Source organism: Zophobas morio, unplaced genomic scaffold, assembly GCF_036711695.1.
Source record: "Zophobas morio isolate AGI-343-1 ecotype UQ-CSIRO unplaced genomic scaffold, CSIRO_AGI_Zmor_V1 ptg000024l, whole genome shotgun sequence".
In the NCBI taxonomy this organism is placed as follows: domain Eukaryota; kingdom Metazoa; phylum Arthropoda; class Insecta; order Coleoptera; family Tenebrionidae; genus Zophobas; species Zophobas morio.
This window is the reverse complement of record NW_026972129.1, coordinates 16,816,156-16,836,233: the sequence shown is the minus strand read 5'-3', so window position 1 is coordinate 16,836,233 and position 20,078 is coordinate 16,816,156. Positions and strand designations below refer to the sequence as shown.

Below are 20,078 nucleotides of genomic sequence, written 5' to 3'. Positions count from 1 at the left end.
ATTCTTAATAGCAGAGATATATGTCAAGAAGTTTATTACTCAAACGCAGTTTAATAATTTATCTTTTATATATTTATGTATAGTACATATAAACACACTTGTGTTAATTTTACGTACTATTTATTTAGAATGTAACATTACATTGTCTAGATGTTTGCCTTATTCTTAAAAAAATTGTAAATTAAAACATCGACAATAGAATCTTAACGTTATCACTAAAAGGAATATCAAATCTAAAAAAAAACATGTATGACGCTACGTCATATAAGCTTTAATCAGATTTTTATTGTACAAAATTATAAACAATATCAAAAATATACTTTTAAAAATGTAAATACGGAAATGTAAATGGAACTAATACTAGTGTAATTTTGAAAAAAACATGTATTGTTGTACAATGAAATAATAAAATATTTAGTGATTTGTATTTACGAATTTTATGTTTATTGGCCTGTCAGGTATTCGATTCATCCTAAAAACCATTCCGACGTTGTCACTTCCAGCCGGCTCCAACACGAAGTTCTTTAAAATCTAGCAAAAAAGTCGTAAAATTAGAATCAGTTTTATTAGACTTGTCATAAAATTTACCAGTGTAATTATGTTTAATTGTGTGTAAAACCAACTTTGAGTGAAATGTGTCAAAAATGACAAGTACTAAAATAACCTATAATTTATTTATATAAAACTGTATAAAGTATGATTTTTTGAGTAGTTTTATTTTTCTCTAGATTCAGTCAAGTCAATTGTACACTTATTTTAGGAGAAATTAATTACAGTGTTACCAACTACACAATGAACAGTACTTACCTCAGCTAACAAAATAACCATTTCATTTTCAGCCACCCGCTTTCCTGGACACATCCTTGGACCATGCCCAAACGGCAAACTGGCAAATCTATGGAAATTCTCCCTAGTGTCTTTCATAAATCTCTGAGGATAATATTTCTCTGCTTCATTAAAAATATTATTATCTTTAGAGAGCCCTGAGTGAAGTGATAAAACTAAAGTCTAAAAAGTTCAAACTAAGTACGCTTTTATTTTAAAGAAAGCAACTTACTTCTTTTGGCACAAAATAGCCGCTCATTATAGTATCATTAATTAAATATCTTGAATTCCCACCAGCTGTGGGTGATAATCTCAAAGTTTCTTTAATGCAAGCTTTGAGAAAGTCTGTCCCTTCTGACAGACTTGATCTTGCAATTTCCTGAACGTCCCTATCTTGAGACAAATAATGACAAGTGAAAGCAATGGTTGTAGCTGTTGCATCTATCCCACCCAAAAATATTTCAATAGCTAACATGATCTTATCTTCCAATGAAATTTGATCATTACTGAAAAGAGAGTACATATAGGGATGCATCTCTTTTAGTTTCTCAGGATCTTTGTGATACTGTTTTTCTATATCTTCAAGATGTGATCTTAATATTCTGCAATTTTAGTTTACAGTAATTATGTAATTTTTGTTTAATATTTTGCTAACTTGTAAATCGTGTTATGAGACGTTTCTAATTTTTTGTAACCTGCAGTTTTCCATATTTTCCACAATGGTGGCTCCATCAAACTTCTGTGCAATCCATCCATGAAATTGATACTAGCGTCAATAATTGTTTGTGTTTCTTCATTATCATTAAACAGGCAGTGAAAATGATGACCAGGAGACACCACAGAAATGGCTGAAATTGTAGTGTAATTTCAAAAAATTTTACAATTTTTACAATTACCCTCAATTGTAAATTTTAACAAATGTGAATAAATATCTTGTAGTACAAAATTTTCCCCTCTATGAAGTTTCACATAGTCAGTGAAAATTTTAGCAATTTCTTGTTGTTGTTTTTTGTATGGATTGATAACTTGGTGTTGTAACAGAGGGGTTACACCCTTCCTCATTTTGTACCATTCTTCCCCATTTCCTGGGACCACACCCACGCTATTAAAAGCTTTTGTTCTATAATGAACTAGTGCTGCAAATGCCGGTCTCTTAGGCGTGCGGCCTTCATTTTGAAATAACGTCCGAGAATCATCTGGATTAAGAGTAACTACCATGTCAGTGGCACCTAATTGTAGTCTGAAAATCGGACCTAATGTTCTGCTGATGTCTACAAATGCCTCTGTCAGACGTTCTGATTTGTACTTAGCTGTAACAGAGAAATAAATTACAAACAGTTATCAACAAATTTAGTAGTACTCACCTCCAGGAAAAAACAGGTAGGAATGTCCTATTAGAGGATATGACTTCAAAGTGGGAATTTCTTTAAATAATTTGTACTGGGGGTTGTTCTGTTTTAATGGAACTGATGTGAACAAATATCTTTTAAGTAGTGTTGCTATGAGATTCATGATTATCAAACTGAAGATTATTCCCGTGAAATATATTACTGCTCCCATAGTCATGTATACATTGGAATTATGTATGAGCTTGTTTTAAATATTAAAACGTTGTTTGTGTAACGAGTTTACGTTTTTTATTTTTAGTATCCCTGTTAATATTTATTAACTATAGTTATCAGTCTTATTTGTATCAAATTTAAGTAAACATATATTACAAAACGCAAGATTACAATAAAAGATTCAAATTAAAACAAAAAAGTATTTTCAATCACATGTTTTTGTTTACACAGGTACCGGTCAATGCCGGTCAACCACAACACGTGTAATGCATATTAAAAACAACGGTGATAGAAAAAAGAAGGGAGATAGCTGGAGGTAATGTGTATGTTTATTTCTATCAGAGGTTTTATCGGCACCCAGGTCACCACGGTTTCTGTGATGTGGCTTAAGTAAGTATGTAAGCAAATTATAGATGACGCCACAGGTTCTACAGTGTTCGAATTTAAATATAATCAAAAGTAAATTGTTTTAGTGAATACGCCACAATAAAATGATTGTTCTTTGATTTTCACGACTATTAAAATATGTATAGATACAAAGTAAATGGGTCGCAAGCTCTCAGTTTACATAATAAAATGTTTATTGCCAAGTTTTTGCAATAGATGATTAAAAAAAAATTGTAGTCAATACTGACTCAAAAATTTTGTGGCAAAACACGGATTGTGTGAACATCCTTTAAATCTTTTTTTCGTATTTACTATTAAGATATATCTAAAGATATAACTTATTTAAAATTTGAATTTTGTGGTGTATTAACCACCTGGTCAATCACATACCGGAAAGGTACCCATCTTAATTAATTTCTTTTTAATACAATATCCCCAACTAGTGTCTAGCATGCCAAAAACAATAATAATATTTCGAATGATAGTAATAATATTTTTGTTCCTAGATACTTCAGTAAGTAATGTGCTAGCAGTCTTTGCAAAAGATGTGGCAACATTTCGCTTTGATTGGTTGCCTACATCATATGATCGAAAAAAAAACCTCTAGTAGGCGATAAAATTTATTTTTAAATTAATTACGTTAGAAGTGCAGCTGTTTGACACTTGATTTGACAGTTATTTGACCGTAAATGTGAAACTGAACAAGGAACGCGTTGGTGTTGCCGTCATCATTGTTTTAAAAATTAATTTCATAGCTTTATAGAGGTTTATTTTCTGTTTTACTGTTTATTTTTTTTTTTTCAGAAACAAATTTGTTTTGAAAATCCCTTATAAAACCTTAATTTTTTGAATTTTTTTGTCAAAAAATTATCATCATATTCATAACCGATTCCAAAATCAAAAATCCACAACCTGTTAATTTTGCGAATTTATTTTTTTTATAATAACCCCTATAACTTAAAATAAAGATATGTGTGGGTTGTTAAAGTTACAGGCAAAGAAACAGGCTAAGTGTATGTTTCAAATGAGTTTTTCCATAACAATATTTTGTGATGATGTCATCAACAGTACTGTATACCCAAATTTCTTCCATATGTACTGATAAACCATAAATAATATTTTGCATATGGTAAATGGGATTTATTCGGCAAAATTTTGAAATTACGTCGTTAGTTTTTTTTGGGAAGGGATAAATGTATAAATTTTGCTTAAAGATTTATCATACTTCGGCAGTTTCAAAATTAAATTGCAAAATTTTGCTATACATTCTATTGTTTTTTTTTTTAAATCTGATCTGATAAACCATAAATAATATTTTGCATATGGTAAATGGGATTTATTCGGCAAAATTTTGAAATTACGTCGTTAGTTTTTTTGGGAAGGGATAAATGTATAAATTTTGCTTAAAGATTTATCATACTTCGGCAGTTTCAAAATTAAATTGCAAAATTTTGCTATACATTCTATTGTTTTTTTTTTAAATCTGGATGTCTAGAGTAAAAAGTCAACACGGATTCATAAGCCATAAATGTAGAAGTATTGTATACAAAATTTAAATAACATTTACTGTTCTAAATTTTGGAGATGACGTCTTCATTGTTGGTGGGGATGATCAGATAAATTTTGGTTAGCGTTTTACCACATACATAAAATAAGTCTACACATATTAATAAAAAAAAACTCAAAATGTAACCCCGCCCACCCGCCCTATGTGATGATTTTTTTTATTCGTCGTGAACCAAGAAGGTACAGCTTAACTGCAAAATCCTTATTTCGCTACGAGAAATTAAAAACATGTTTTTGAGCACCGTGTTCATCAAAAGATACTATGTATATTAAGAAAAATATAAAGCCAAAAATTAGGCCTCACCCATACCCACCCCGATCCCTGTTCTCAATTGTGACGAACTTTTCATTCGTTGTCAGTTCTAGGGGCAGGACTTAATTGCAAGATCCATATGTGACTACGTACATTAAGAAAAAAAGCAAAATATAAGCCCCGCCCACCCACCTTATCTCAATTGTGATGATTTTTTTTAATCGTCGAGAGCCAAAGGAGCGGAATTTAATTGCAAAATCGTTATTATTTCTCTACAAGAAATTACCATGCGAGTCATGTTTTTGAGTACAGTGTTATTCAAAGAATATTATATATATGAAGAAAAAATTAAAGCCAAAGATTAAGCCCCACTCATGCCTGCCCTGATCTAAATAGTAATGAAATCTTTAGTCATTGGCAGACCTAGGGGCGGAGCCTAATTGCAAAATCCATATTTCCTTACAAAATTTACCATTTTAAACGTGTTTTAAGTTTCTAAGAATAAAAAAATAATCACAATTGAGATGGGGGTGGGTGGGCGGGGTGTATATTTTGGCTTTTTTTTCTTAATATACATAGTATTCTTTGAACAACAAAATATTAAAAAACATGTTTGTGAGGTCTTGTAAAGAAATAAGTATTTTGCAGTTAAGCTCCGCCCTCTCGGTTCACGGCGAACAAAAAAAAATGATCAGAATAGAGATAGGGCGGGTGGGCGGGCTTACATTTTGACTTTTTGTTTTAATATGTGTAGACTTCTTTTCACAACACGTAACTTAAAACATATTTAAAATGGAAAAATTGTATAAGGAAATATCGATTTTGCAATTATGCATACATATTTAACCATGTTCTAAGTTCTTGTTGTGAAACGATAGCTACGTATATTAAGAAAAAAAGGCTAAATATAAGCTCAATTGTGATGAATTTTTCATTCGTTGTCAGACCTAGGGGCGGAGCCTAATTGCAAAATCGATGCAACGGCGTGCCAACTTTCAACGGCAACGTCAACGGATGATATAAACGACGCATAACTTCGCTGCGTATTTATCTTACAACGGCAACGTCAACGGCGAACAGCAACGTCAGCGACAAGTTTATAAATCGACCTTATCTGTCTCATAAAAATACAACAGACGACAAATAAACAGACGGATATGGGAGACCACTTTTTTCGTCCTTCGGGTTCATGCAATGTCCAGAAATATGAAAGTAGCCAGCCGCACAGGAAGTAAAATAGTGAAAAATTTAGTCACTCTTGTCAGATTCATTCTAACCATTCTAACAATCACCTGTATAGTTTAATTATTCAATATTCTAAGATTAGCACTACCATGATATGAATAAAAAATTGTATCATGGTCACTGTAACGTTTGCGAACTTCTTGTCATTCTGGATTGTCAATTTTTTGAAGTTTAAAATGGGACAAAAAAAGGTCGATGAAAATGAAAATGAACATAACGTTAAATTATTTCACATTAGAATAAATCACTAATAAAACTGACATTAGCAACGTTGTCAGTTTTGTTTTCGAATAAATTCCAGTGTTAGTGGATTTTTGATTTTGAAATAATTTTACAATTTCTCTGTTCCCTTCATCTCTGGAATTTTTTTCGAAAATTCTCTAACAAAGTTAGAGCATGAGAGTTTTTTATGCGTGAACTGAAATAAAAAAGAAATGAACTTAATTTATTCGCTGGTCATTAAGTAATTTTGGCTCTAGTTTTAGATTCACGAGATTCTGGGCTATTTTTTTTAAGATAACGAAGCACTTTTTGAGTACAATGTATTTAATTATGACTAAACTGATTTTACCTAAAAGATATCTGCTATATGTATACACAATTGAAAACAAAAGACAAAATGATGAAAAATGTATCTACCTAGTATCTAGACATTTTTTCATATTAAAAATGGAATTTATTCATGATGCAATTTCAGAGAGTTAAGCGAGTTAGATTTATTTATAAATTCTAATAATTCCTAAATAATTCTAAATTAATACTATAATCTGCTATTTTAAACAAAGCTAAACCATTGGGATATTTTAAGTAAATTGAAATTATAAAAATCATTTTATATTGAGTGGGACTACTATATATTTTTGTTCTGTAAATCTGTGTTATGTTATAATGGGACTTTTTTTACTAAAATTCTATTAATTATGAGTATTATGACTAATTTTAATATTTATAAAATCTAAATATGGTACTGAACAAGATTATTTAAATAGTAAGTAATGAAAAAAGAAAGAACCAACTACTTTCAGGCAAGTATTTTGAACAAACATAAAAGTGATTATTTTTATACAAAAATATCTGCTGTATTTTCCTCTCAGGATAAATGGAATGCAAACCACGCCTGGATAGTAAACGAAATTTTTCCAAAATTTTGTCAAAATCTCAGTATAGGTTTGTAAAGACTAATCCTCAAAAAAGGTGTTTTGTCGGTTTAAAATTAAAACCACTGTTAATAATAAAATATACTTTCAATCTAGAAATTATACATACATCCACCAACTTGTAGTAATTTAAAAAAAAAAATGCAAAACCCATAAACATTTAAATAAATTTAAATACACACGAAGTAACAGGTACGAGTATATTCATACTATTAATTTTTCATCACCAACTTCAAATTTCTTTTTCGTTCACTTGCCATAACAAATGCTACAATTAAATAGTCGCATATAAATGTTCAAATGATAAAAGAAAGTTGATACGTAGTAAGTAGAAGAATTTCGCCTGATATCTAAAAGCGCTAGCGGCAAGAATGAACGGGGTCAGTCTATACGGTGTAATTCTTGGTCGAGGTACTCCGAGCAGTTGCTGAAGAGATACAAACTGGCGCGGATGAATTTGTTACGTTTTATTCGATTCGAACGGTACACGTGCTTCAACCTCGCATAAACTAAACTGTATGAAATCTTATTACACGAACGGCTGTTCCGGGATCAAAATAATGTTTCTGTTTATTGGTCGTGCTGTGTTGTGTATAATGTGATTGTGTCTTTTTGTTAGTTTTTTAAAGACTGCGCTCGGATTGACATAAATTTCTGGAAAAGCTGAAGTAAGTAAAAATTCATGTTGTATTTGCCATCTGGTTCGAAAGATTGGAACTTTGACCATACATAAATTTTCGAAAATAGCACACGCATTTAATAAATTAAAAGCAAATAAATGTTTATGTTCCATTATAAAGTAAAATGGTAAAGCTGTTTCTAGTACACTGTACGCATTTTTTGTACGATAATAGCTGAATAATTACTCAAATTGTATAACTAAATGTAGTATTTATACATTGTGTCAAAAAAAAAAAAAAAAACTGTCTGTTATCTGTTACGAAATTAGCCAGCATGATTTTTAACTGTCTCTATTCAACATATCTAAATGTAAAACGCAAAAATATCTATATGAATCTATATGACTTATGACGCTTGCAATTTTTTTATAGTTGTGGTGAAACGTAATACATAAAAATCAACTTTCGTGTTTTTTATATTTGAAAAAGTATCCATGACATTTTAACACCAGCAAAAGGCAGTTAAAAGTTGTCGTTGAAATATAATACGTAAGAAAAATGCATTGAAATGTTCGATCGATTTCGTCAAAATTTAACTTTTATTTACATGTTTTGATTTCTTTAATTTACAAATTTTGTTTCATTTAATAAAAATATGCTTGCCATTAAAAAATGTTGTAGACATCATAATTTTAATTGCAACAGCAAGAGATTAAAATTAGTTCCTAACATGTTATAAATTTAACTTGTGAAAGTTTTTCGTCATATTGCACTGTTTAGTTGTCGAATTTGTGTCATATTTTGTGAACACATCATATGTGTTACATACATCGCTAACTTTGATTTAATTATATCAAAAAAATTCTTGGATTTTGGATCAAGTATGTCTTTTCAATGATTACATTATTAAAGCACTTACTTTTCTTCATGTTTCATCTTTTCAGCTACGAAGTGTGCATACAATGAAAGCATTCGTTAAGAAGTGTCTTGTTTAAAAAGGAAAATTAATAAATCACGTGACAACACAATGAAGAAGCACAAGTCATTGTTAAACAACATAAGTCATTTCTACCACGTCATTTTGTTTCCATCTAACTTATGTAACTCGTCCACAAAACATCTGTAGTTTTCTGATTTTATAACTTGACTAACACTTTATCAAAAAACTCATAAACAAGTACCATTTTATTTTTTTTTTAAGTGTTTATGGCATTTTAATAATATGTTTCTTCTGTGTCTACATTTACACATTGTAGGTACATGCATTTGCAGCATGTACAAATAAATCAAATAAAGTCAAATAACTCTTAAATATAACTTACATTCTTGTGAAACAAGTTATTAAAAACGCATTTGATATTCAAGACAAGAAGAGATATTTTGTCGTCTTGGGAAACTATAAACATTCTTTTTTGTGTTTATATTAGCATTCTCTTATATTGTATGTTACATAGTTTTTACTCATTTTTGTTTAAAGAAATATCGTGCTGACAAAAATAAAATGAATTAGAGTTGGCATTGTCTTCTAAGCGTTGGGTGGTACTACTGTCATCAATTTGACATAACCTTTAAATAATTACCTTTTGTCACTGGGTGTTGACATAATATGAATACATGAATTTCTGCTGCACGTGTTTAACTTTCGTCACCTCACAGTATTTGCCTTTGTTGTGTACGGACACAGCTTGACTCAGAGCCAACTCTAATTCGTTTTATTTTCGATAATATTTAAAATTTTCAATTTGGCAAACACGCTAAATGACATCTAAATGAATATAATGAACATCAAAAACTGAAATTGTTTATTGTATTGCATCATGGTTTAACAGATTATAATAGGCATTTGTTGCACATTATGCAGGGAACAATAATTATAAATGCATTTTAAGTCATTTAGCCACAAAATTTAACAGTTAACGAGTGATTTGGAACGGAGCGTCGAAATGTAGGTAATTAAAAATGAAAAATATTGTAATGTATAATTTCATAAAACTAGTCCTAGAACTTTACGAACTATAAAATTACTGAGTAATCATATCTTATCTGAGCAAAAGTTTAAGCAATCCGTAGTTTTGAATGGACAAATGACTAGTTAAAATGATAAGTCACTGTTTTTAACAGAAGTTGTTTGTTACAGTAATCTTGTTGTTTAATGTGGTGGCATGGCTGATTTTAAGAACTATGCTGCCTTTAACAAAACTGTACATAATAGCATTGTTCTGGTTATATTTGCGTGTAAAATTATAGGAAGTACATAATAACCACAAAATTGATCAAGCCAGTGAGATGGAAAAGGTTGTTCTGATAAAAGGAACTGTTGAAATAGTGTATGACTACACTCTGGGCTATATAAACATTAATTAAAAAAATGAAAAACTATTGTGAAGTCACGCACGCACACCAACTTTTTAAGTTTTTCTATAGCAATTTGAAAAAATAAATGATTAACACTGAGCAAACTTTCATGTCATTTACCAGATGATTTACGGAGCGAAAAGTTTTACGTTTAATAATAACAATGACGAAAATTTTAAAGTTCATTGGTCGACTATGTTACTATTTTTGTTACGTTTATTAATTCCAAAAACACTAACGGTATTTTTAAAAAGTATAATTATAAATACTTGGAGGTGGGACGTTTGACAGTAGATAATTTAACAAAGAATGCTTATAATTATGTAAATTTGTCTATTGAGTTTGGTGAATTTAAATTGCTACAATAAATGATTTATTTCTCATTTCATTCTGAACAAAGAATAAAAGAAAATTTTTCAAAGTCTGATAATAGAATTTTATGGTTTGATGTTTCGTAATGTTACACATAAACGTACTGAAATAAAAAATCTGTAGCGTACTTAGCTCTAATCACTAATTACCGGCAGTTTCCTGTGCTCATTTTTGCATAGATGTAGTAATCACGATTCTATGTTAAAGAGCAAGTTTGATCTGATTTTACACTAAAGATAGAAAGTGTAACGTTCTTGCAAGGTAAAATTCTTTACTTTGAAAGCAGGTTAATAAAATACAAGTACCTACTATAAACAATGATAACAATTTCCTTGAAAATAAAACTAAAAAGTACACCTTAATTGCCTTTCGACATTGGAATATGCGCCTTACAAAAACTGTAATGCGTTTCATAGAAATTTCTGCAACTTTAATGAGTAATGAGAAAGTCAATAAAAGAAGACTTATATATACCCAGAGCCGTGTATACATGACAAGAAAATTTTTTCTAACGTGTACTAGAACAAAAAGCATGACTGATTAGAAAGTTCAATGTCGCCTACTGTATGAATGATAAGTTGTAAATAGGAACTCAAAAATCAACTTTCCAATAGCTCCGATAATAATTATTAATGCCTGCATTTATACCTACATGTATGGGCAAACACGAGCTTTCCATAAGTAGGTTCTTTTACCAACGGTTATTAGCATAAAGTAGATATCATCGGCATTCATGTGGTTATTATTGTCAACATATCTATTTCTTTTTATTCTTGACACTAATTTCGTTAATTATTTATGTGTCAGTCGGTGTCACTAAGGCTTATGAACGTATCTCGGGCATTAATTAAATATGCATAGCAGGTACTCGGAGCTTTGTAGCTGGTATGTGCATGTTTGCTCATCCAACTTAAAATTTAAATATTCGTTTTAAATCTTACTGATTCTTGTATAGTTTCTTATTTAAATATCATACAGTGTTTAATTTGATTTTGAGTCAATGGTCTGTAATTAAAAAAATAAAGTGAGATCGAAAAGTATCTTTATCCTGCGTTACCTCACTATCTGGTTAAATAATAACGAAATTGAAGCATAAATTGTGTAGACGTACAAGAGTTGAGAACTGCTCTTTTGACAGGTTAAATATGTATGTGATGTACAATGTCGTTTAATTTCATAAACTTAAACTTAACTTGAATAATGATTACCATATTACACAAAGCCTACAATAACTCAGCTCGGATTTACTGGTTTAGCAAGCTTAACTTCAGAACTTTAACACACTCTTTACATTAGTTTTTATAACCTTCTCAAATAGTCATCCATTCTGTATTAAAATATATAGGTATTGTGTGTATATTTTTACTTCCTGAGCGTAAGCTCGAAAATCGGGTAATTATCCCTACCAACAATTTGATGATGTCACTCTAAAATTTACAGTAGTAAATTTGTGTTTATTTAATTTATGAATTCGTGTCGAAGTTTCAGCCTACACATCTAGATTTTTGAAAAAAAAACTTTGAAACGTTTTGAGGTTATCGTAAGTGTGATAAATCGTTAATCAAAATTTATTCGTTTATCTCCTTCCAAAAAATTGATGATGTCATTTCAAAATTTTGCCAAAAAAAATCCTCTCCAAAATATGCAAAATATCATATCAATACTTCTGCTTTATCAATGCACTTATAGTTTTTAGAATTACTTAAGAACGACTCATTCCATTTTCCAAAAAAATTGGGAATACAGTACTGTTGTTATTAATATCCTTGGAAAAATGTTGATGACGTCAACACAAAATTTTGCAATGGAAAAACTCACTTGAAACAAATGCGTGGCATGCTTCTTTGCATTTATTTTAACATTACATACATATTTTTATTTGAGCTTATATCATAAAAAAAATTGCAAAATTAAATGTTATATTTTTTCAAAAAATCAGGATTTATTTACCTTCGACCAATTTTTTAATATCACAATTTTTCTTTTTTTCGTTTACTCCATTTTTCAAGTTCTTGATTTTTGTTTTTCATTTCTTCATTTTTTAATTTTAATTTTCTCGATTTTATTTCACAATTTTTCGTTTTTTCATTTCCTATACATTTTTAATGTTTCTTGCGAATTTACAAATTTTCATTTTGCACTTTTTCGTTTTTTCTGAATCACAAAATTGGAAAGAAGAAGAAAAAAGTGTAAAAATGTAACATTGATCGAAAAATTGAAAAACTAAATAGTGAGAAATTGAAAAATTAAAAATGCTTCGTTTTTTCGGTGTTACACTTTTTCGATTTTTTTCAATTTTTAATCTTTGGAATTTCAATTTTTTGTTTCAATTTTTCAAGTTCTTTATTCCCAAGTTTTAGACTTTTCAACATTTTCATGTTATATTTTTTCGTTTTTTCATTTCTGATTTTTCAGTGTTACAATTTTTCCATTTTTTCATTTTTAGAATTCGAACAGAAAAAATTGAAAAATCGGAAAACATCAAAAAATCGAAAAACTGAAACAACGAAAAATTGCAAACACGAAAAAGTGGAAACTCCAAAAATTGCAAATCAACGAATTGAAGAAACGGAAAATCGAAACAGTGAAATACTAAATTCGAATGAATTGAAATTTTCAAACTAATTTTTCCTTTTTCAAATTTTTATTAACTTTCCACTTCTAAATTTCGTATTATCGTTCTCGTTTCCCAAATCTCGATATTCCAGTTCTCAATTATTAATTTTTGGTTTCGGAATTCTCAAATATTACTTTCCAAATTCCAAATACATATTCCTAATGCCAAAATTTTTACATTTCCAGCTCCAAATTCCTACACTCTGAGTTCCCAATTCTCAGATATCGTTTCTTATCGTGGGTTCTCAATTTGCGCTTTTCGTGTTTTACTCTTCAAATTCCCAGAATTTTCAAGTTACAAGTTCGAATTACTAATAATTCCAAATTCTAAACTTTTTTTTTTAATTTTTAGGACTATTGTTTCAAACTCCTGAGGAAAAAGAAGTTTTGAAGTTCCAAATTTTTGTTTAAAATTCATTGTTCCTGAATTTTTAAGTCTCACTTCTCAATTCCCAAATTCCCAGTTTCAGAATTTTCACTTTTCCACTGTGAGATTTTTAAGTTCTTAATTTAGAGTTCCTGATTTTGCAGAATTCTCAAATATATTTTTCATTGTGAGTTCTCAATCTGCAGTTTTCGGGTTTTACTCCAGCTTCATTTCCAATTCCCAGAATTTTTAGGTTACAGATTCGAACTTCTGTTTATTCCAGTTCCAAACATTTTTTTATTATTTTTGGCCCTACTGTTTCGAACTCCTAAAAAATAAACATTTTCGTATTTGAAATTCCAAAATTTTGTTTCAAATTCCTACTTCCCGAATTTTTAAGTCTCAATAAAGTTCTCGATTCCTAAATTCCATGTTCCAAAATTCTTACTTTTCCAGTGTAAGATTTTTAAGTTGTTAATTTCGAATTCCTGAAGTCGCAGTTTACACTGCTTAATTTCTAGTATTTGCGTTTCCAAATGCCTAATTTTTAATTCCCAGTTCCCAAAAATCGTATTCTCAGTAAAGGTTATAGGTTCTAAATCCTACATTTTCAGTGCTCAGTTTGCAAATTTCGAAATTTCCAAGTCCTGGTTCTCAGATTCTAATTATTGAATTACAAGTAGTCATTTTTACTTTCCAATTTCAAATTCCCAGTTACCAATTTCCGAATTTCACAGATATCTCTTTTTAGTTCCAGAATTATTAAATTCCGGACTATAAATTCTCAAATTTTCAACTCGTAACTTTTTTCCAGGTTCTCAATTTCTTTTTCTCATTTGACGTTTCCCAAACCTCAATATTCCAGTTCTCAATTATTAATTTCTGGTTTCCGAATTCTAAATCCCAATTTCCAAATTCTAAATATAATATATTCCTAATGCCAAAATGTTTACATTTCCAATTCCAAATTCCTAAATTCTGAGTTCCCAATAGTCAGATATATTTCTCATTGTGAGTTCCCAATTTGCGCTTTTCGTGTTTTATTCCGGCATTACTTTCAAATTCCAGAATTTTCAAGTTATAAGTTCGAATTTCTATTTATTCCAAATTCCAAACATTTTTTTTTTATTTTTAGCACTGCTGTTTCGCACTCCTGAAGAATAAAAAAAATGCAACATTCCGTTTAAAAATCCTAGTTCCCGAATTTTTAATCTCAGTTCTCAATTCCCAAATTCCTGGTTTCAAAATTCTCACTTTTCCAGTGCGAGATTTTTAAGTTCATAATTTCGAATTCCTGAATTCCCAGCTTACACTGCTTAATTTTAGTCTTTGCGTTCCCAAATGCCTAATTTTCTATTCCCAATTCCCAAAAATACTATTCTCTAAATTTTTAAGCTACCAATTTCCGAATTTCACAGATCTCTATTTTCAGTACCGGAATTTTTAAATTCCAATATCGAAATTCTCATTTTCTTGAAAAATGAAATTGGAAAAACAAAAAAAATCGAAAAATTGTAAAAATAAAGAAAATAAAAAAGTGACACGAAAAATTGCAACTCGAAAAAGTGAAGGAATGAAAAATTGGAAAATCGAAAAATTAAAAACGGAAAACTTGTGAAATTGTAAATCGAAAAATTTAAAAATGAAAACTCGAAGAAATTCATATCGTAAAATTGAAGAAACAAAAAAAATGAAAAATTGCAAATTGAAAAATTGAAAAATTTGAAATTGGAAAAAGAAAAAATTATAAAATTGGAACATTAAAAAATGCAAAGTTTTATTCAGTAAGCAGAAGTCGAAGCAATAAGAAAATCTGTATCCTCACATGGTAATCCGGTTATTGTACCTAATTCCTAGAAAATGTTTAGTTTAGTTTCTCTGTTTCACTCTCATGTGTACAATCTCGACAAGCGTTATCGCTATTTTGTCGTAAATTACAAGTACTTATAAATGCTTTTATCTGCGACCTACATTATGATCACTTACTATGACGCGCATTTGAGTTATATAATCTTCAATATTATTACACTAGTGGTGTAATGAAATTCATTATACAACTCATTTTGATCCTCAAAAATAAATATAGAGATGGCGTTTTACGGTTAAGAGCTCTGCTCCGGAGTTTGCAAACATTGGAGTGGAAGACCGTCTGAAGCAATGCCCAGTATACTCTTTAGGATCTGATTAATACAAAAATGTAACGATAAATATTTCTTAAATATTTCCACCATATCAGGTCCCTGGATGCCACCAACCGTTACCAAAAATTCTCTAGAGCAAGTTAGTGAATTCTTCTTTTCTGCAAGCTCCAGCAATGCCAATTATCAATGCAACCTGGGAAAAATATGAATTAAAATAATTTGAAGAAATTTTAGGTATATCTTACCTTGGTCAGTTTCTTTCAGGAGCCTGACAATATTAAATTTTAACTTATAATAAGAGTTACTATAAAAAAAAAATAAAATTCGCAGAAGCAAATATCATAATTTTTCGGAACAGCTGAATTTGATGTACTGCAGGTACTTTATGGACGAGAGAATTTGTGACGAAATAATCTTCGACTAATTTTTTGTTGTTAATGTTACTCCGAAAAGTTGTTAATAAAAATTGTAGATAATTGTGCCATCTAGAAAAATTTCTGTCAAACCCGCGGTTAGGGAGTTAAATAAAACGATAATTCACCGACTGATCCTTCTACGGTTGCCCATTTTTAATACCGAATTGACTATGCCTATTATTCAACTAGGGGGCATTACTCAGACTATGTACACTCCATCCTCGACATCTGGAACAAAACCAATTTCACCCAGCATCATTTTCGCTCGAAAGATTCCCGAGATCAATCACAGAGCTTCGTGGCGTTAAAAATTCGGCCGATTTTCTCAATTTCCATGCCGTTCCAGCCTCATTCTTGACAACTCGCACGTATCATGACATTAACTGTTTATGCCCTCGATCGGCCGCGTCGGTCGGACGATTTCTTCACGCGGAAGTCAATCGAATTTGGTCGGTTCTTGCAGGGGCACATACTGATGTCTTCGTGACTCAATTTGGGACGTCGCCGATCGACGTGAGAACAGGAACGGTAGTGGCCTTTGCTCCAAGACTGTGTTGACGCCATTTCAATGACCCCGACCATGGTGGTGAGCTGCGACACCAGCAGAAACCATCTCCAAGGCCGACCATCTATTCGCGCTCTAGATAGAGAGTCTAATTAAAAAGAGGCGCACCTACGCGGACTGCGAACTAGAAATACGCTCGGAGATGTTTCGCTCTTCGGAGCATAAAAAGTGGTGCCATTATTGAACGTTGCAGTCGCTAATATGGGCAATTGTTGCATACTATCGGTTGCAGTGAAGAGTTATAGTCTTATAGGCGTATCAGTGCAGAGGCCGAAACCAAAAAAGGGTTTGTAATGGCACTAGCGAAATGAAGACTCTCCAACGCTTGGCAAAAAATGATCACCTGAGGCGGTTGATGATGAAGTGGTATTTCGAAGCGGCGCTTGCATAACACAGTTAAATGAAAATTTGAATCACTGAGTCTGCTGGCTTGTATTTTTCATTTTCATTTATCGCTTTTGGTGTATCATTAACAACCTAAAAGTTATGCACGGAAAAATTGAAAAACTATAAAATTTGGTAGGTATAGGTAGGTATAACTTACGTCATAATCGCATCTGGAACTGATTAATCAATGCTTGATGCAGTTTTTGCTTGCTAAGGTAAGATATGCCTAAAATGTCTTCAAATTATTTTAATTCATGTTTTCCCAGGTTGCACTGATAAACGGGCATCGCTGGAAATGTTAAGGATGAAGGGTTAGTTTTTCATATACAAATCCCCAACACCAAAACCAAAATTTCCAAAGAATTTTTTGTAACGGTTGGTGGTATCCAGGGACTGATATGGTGGAAATAATTAGGAAACATTTGGCATTACGTTCCCAGTATACCAACCATGTTTTGTTGGATACAATCTGTAGGCATTAATACGTTTGGAAGTATGCCAAAAACATCGTTACATTTTTGAATTTATCAGATCGTAAAGACTATACTGGTCATTGCTTCAGTCGCTTTTCCACTCCGATGGTTGCAGACTCTGGAGCAGACCTCTTAACCGTAAAACGCCATGGAGGCTGGAAATCGAATACAGTGGCGGAGGAGTACATTGATACCTCAAAAGAAAATTTTAAAAAAAGTTGCACCTAAAATTTTAGGAGAAATTATGACAAGTAGTTCTTGTAGGAACAACACATCACTATAAAGAGAGAGTAGAAACGGCACGGCTAACCACATCAGCAGGTATCAATATATCCATCTGAGAAAAGATTGTTATTAATGTTTATAGTAACCCTAATACATAAGACTTTTATTGTTTGTAATTTACTTAAATAAAATGTTCCATCTCTATATTTATAAATTTATTCTTGAAGACCAAACTGAGTTGTGTAATGTTACACCACTAGTGTAATAATACTGAAGATTACATAACTCAAATACTATACAATATAAGTAGTATTCATAATTTAAGATAAGATAAGGCTTGTCGAGCTGTATACGTGATAGTGAAACAGAGAAACTAAACTAAACGACATTTTTTAGGAATTACAATAAATGAATCACAATGTGATGATTCTTATTGCTTCGACTTCTGCGTATTGAATAAAACATTGTATTTTATTTTGATTTTCGATGGTGTAATTCACAATTGGTTAATTATTACGTGTCTAGAACTAAGGGAGATAAAAATTTCTCAGCCCATTCGCCTGATGGACTCGACTACTGTGCTTTCTTAGCTTATCCTCAATAAGTAAAAATGACCTCTCAGCATTAACTTGAAGTGTTTATGTTTATACATCGCAAGAATGTCACGTAGAAATTAGTTTGATTTGAATGAGTTTGTCGCCTCAAAATAGATTAAAATTATTAATTAAGCCACAATCGAACAAAATGTTCTGAATATTATTACTATAATTCTTATTTAATCATTATTAAATAAAGACGTGCGTATTCTCATATTTTTGACAAAATTAATAATAATAAATAAAAAGTTAGAGAGTGATTGATTTTATTAAATTTATTTTATCTAATGAAAAAAGGTGGCAGGGTGATTAGACAGATATATTTTGATTAAAAATTTAATATGGTTGTGCTAAGTTTGAAACGTCTGCGAGATTTCAAAGCATTCGATTTTGCAGTTGCTGATTTAATCTATAAAATAAATTGACTCATTCAATAATTATTTTGAGTCACCCTATGTAAACAATTTTAACATTTTGAAATGAGATCATCATTTTTTGGGGAGATAAACAGTTAAAAATTTACCAATGCTTCATTTTGTTATAGACGAATAATTTAAGACGAAATTACTCTTGCATTTTCGCTTCTACAAAAAACTGCTTCTGATCTTTTTTGTTAGAGCATTTTCTCATAAATGATTATTTATTTTGTTTTATGACTTATTGGCTTTGCCAAAGGAGGCAAGCTTTATGAATTGTGTACTGAAAAATTGCATTGCGTGAAATCTTAAAGCGAATTTTGAAAATATGATAATTTTATGAAAAAATTATTAAAGATTTCACTTATTCTTTACTGTAGAACAGAAAAAAATCTCGTAGTTCCAAAATATTAAACAAACAAATCGGTTTTGCATAAAATCCGTTTTCAAACCTTCAGGAAATTTGCAAAGTTAATATCTTTGTATTTCCGATACAACACGATAAGACCAAACACAATATTACACTGACGGACAACTCCTCTACAAAATAAAAATATACCTTTTTACCTACCTAACATGCATAGTCACATGCCGAATTGATGACTACGTACTTTTAACGAATGATTAATTTCATAGTTTTTTGAAGTTTCATAGCTCCTAGAATATGAAAGAGTAGGTCTTCCGTTCCCGTCTCTATGTCGTCTGTTGGGCTGTCTATCTGAACGTAGCCCAATCCTCACTAAATGCAGAGAAGAAAATCTTTTACATCATTAATTTGAGATATGTAGAAATTCAGAAAACACAAAAATGCTCATTGCACCTTTCTTATTTGCACATAAAGTACAAATTTCCAGGGCGGTGGTATTTTTTTTACCAAATAGGTCAAAAAAGTTAGGGAATCTCTGGTGATAGAACACTACTGAAAATTTGTGTGGTTATTCTTACCACAAATGTGATCATTTAATCCTATTTAAAATGTTCGTGGAAAAATCAACAGTTGTACTGTATGAACAACAACATTTTAGATAAAAGGACGTTAAAGGGCGCTGATTACAACTTCCCTTTACCTACAATTTTGCTGTTCATACGGCACAAAATTTTAACACTATTTCTTAAAAACTAAGAAATTTAATGCTTTGAAATTTTGTACTTTAAGGTTATCGTAGATATAATAAATCAGAATTTCATACCTATCAAAAACTTGATGACGTCATCTAAACTTTTTGCAGTCAATCTCATTTTGTCTACATCCAGTTTTGTAATGAGCTCTAATTTTTTAGAAAAATTATTTATATCGTGTGTCCCAAATAAATTATCGAATGAAACAATTTATACCTATATTTTATTGATTAAATCAAAAATCGTTTATTTCATTTTCTTGAAATTTACAAACACTATGTTGTTATTACTATTATGCTTTATTCGTCGGAATTGGTAAATTTTTCCTTACTAAAAAGTTGATGATGTCATCACAAAATTTCATTTGCTCACACGAATTGTATACTCTTTTATCTGTAGCTTATTGATTGACTTC

The 20,078-nt window shown here is 30.7% G+C and overlaps 2 protein-coding genes across 3 annotated transcripts in view; one reads left to right on the top strand and one right to left on the bottom strand.

Moving 5' to 3' along the window:
- Nucleotides 1-265: 265 nt before the first annotated feature.
- LOC135135320 (cytochrome P450 CYP12A2-like) lies at nt 266-2,738 on the bottom strand. The gene is made up of 6 exons (XM_064064346.1): nt 2,190-2,738; nt 1,722-2,135; nt 1,481-1,673; nt 1,058-1,427; nt 808-1,008; nt 266-531 (listed from the first exon to the last, which is right to left on the bottom strand). The coding sequence occupies exons 1-6, from the start codon at nt 2,389-2,391 to the stop codon at nt 415-417; spliced, it is 1,497 nt and encodes a 498-aa protein (XP_063920416.1). The 5' UTR covers nt 2,392-2,738; the 3' UTR covers nt 266-414.
- Nucleotides 2,739-7,394: 4,656 nt separating this feature from the next.
- Calpc (Calpain C) overlaps nt 7,395-20,078 on the top strand; it is a 72,493-nt gene continuing 59,809 nt past the window's right edge. For both annotated transcript variants that reach the window (XM_064064415.1, XM_064064414.1), the window contains exon 1: nt 7,395-7,663. The gene's annotated coding sequence lies outside the window, so the exon portion shown is untranslated. The remainder of the gene's footprint in view (nt 7,664-20,078) is intronic.

Coding starts and splice junctions, on each gene's coding strand:
- LOC135135320 (XM_064064346.1), bottom strand. CDS start 2,391: ATGACTATGGGAGCAGTAATATATTTCACGGGAATAATCTTCAGTTTG. Junction 1,674..1,721: donor GTTAAAATTTACAATTGAGG/GTAATTGTAAAA, acceptor CTACAATTTCAG/CCATTTCTGTGGTGTCTCCT. Junction 1,009..1,057: donor GCTATTTTGTGCCAAAAGAA/GTAAGTTGCTTT, acceptor TGAACTTTTTAG/ACTTTAGTTTTATCACTTCA.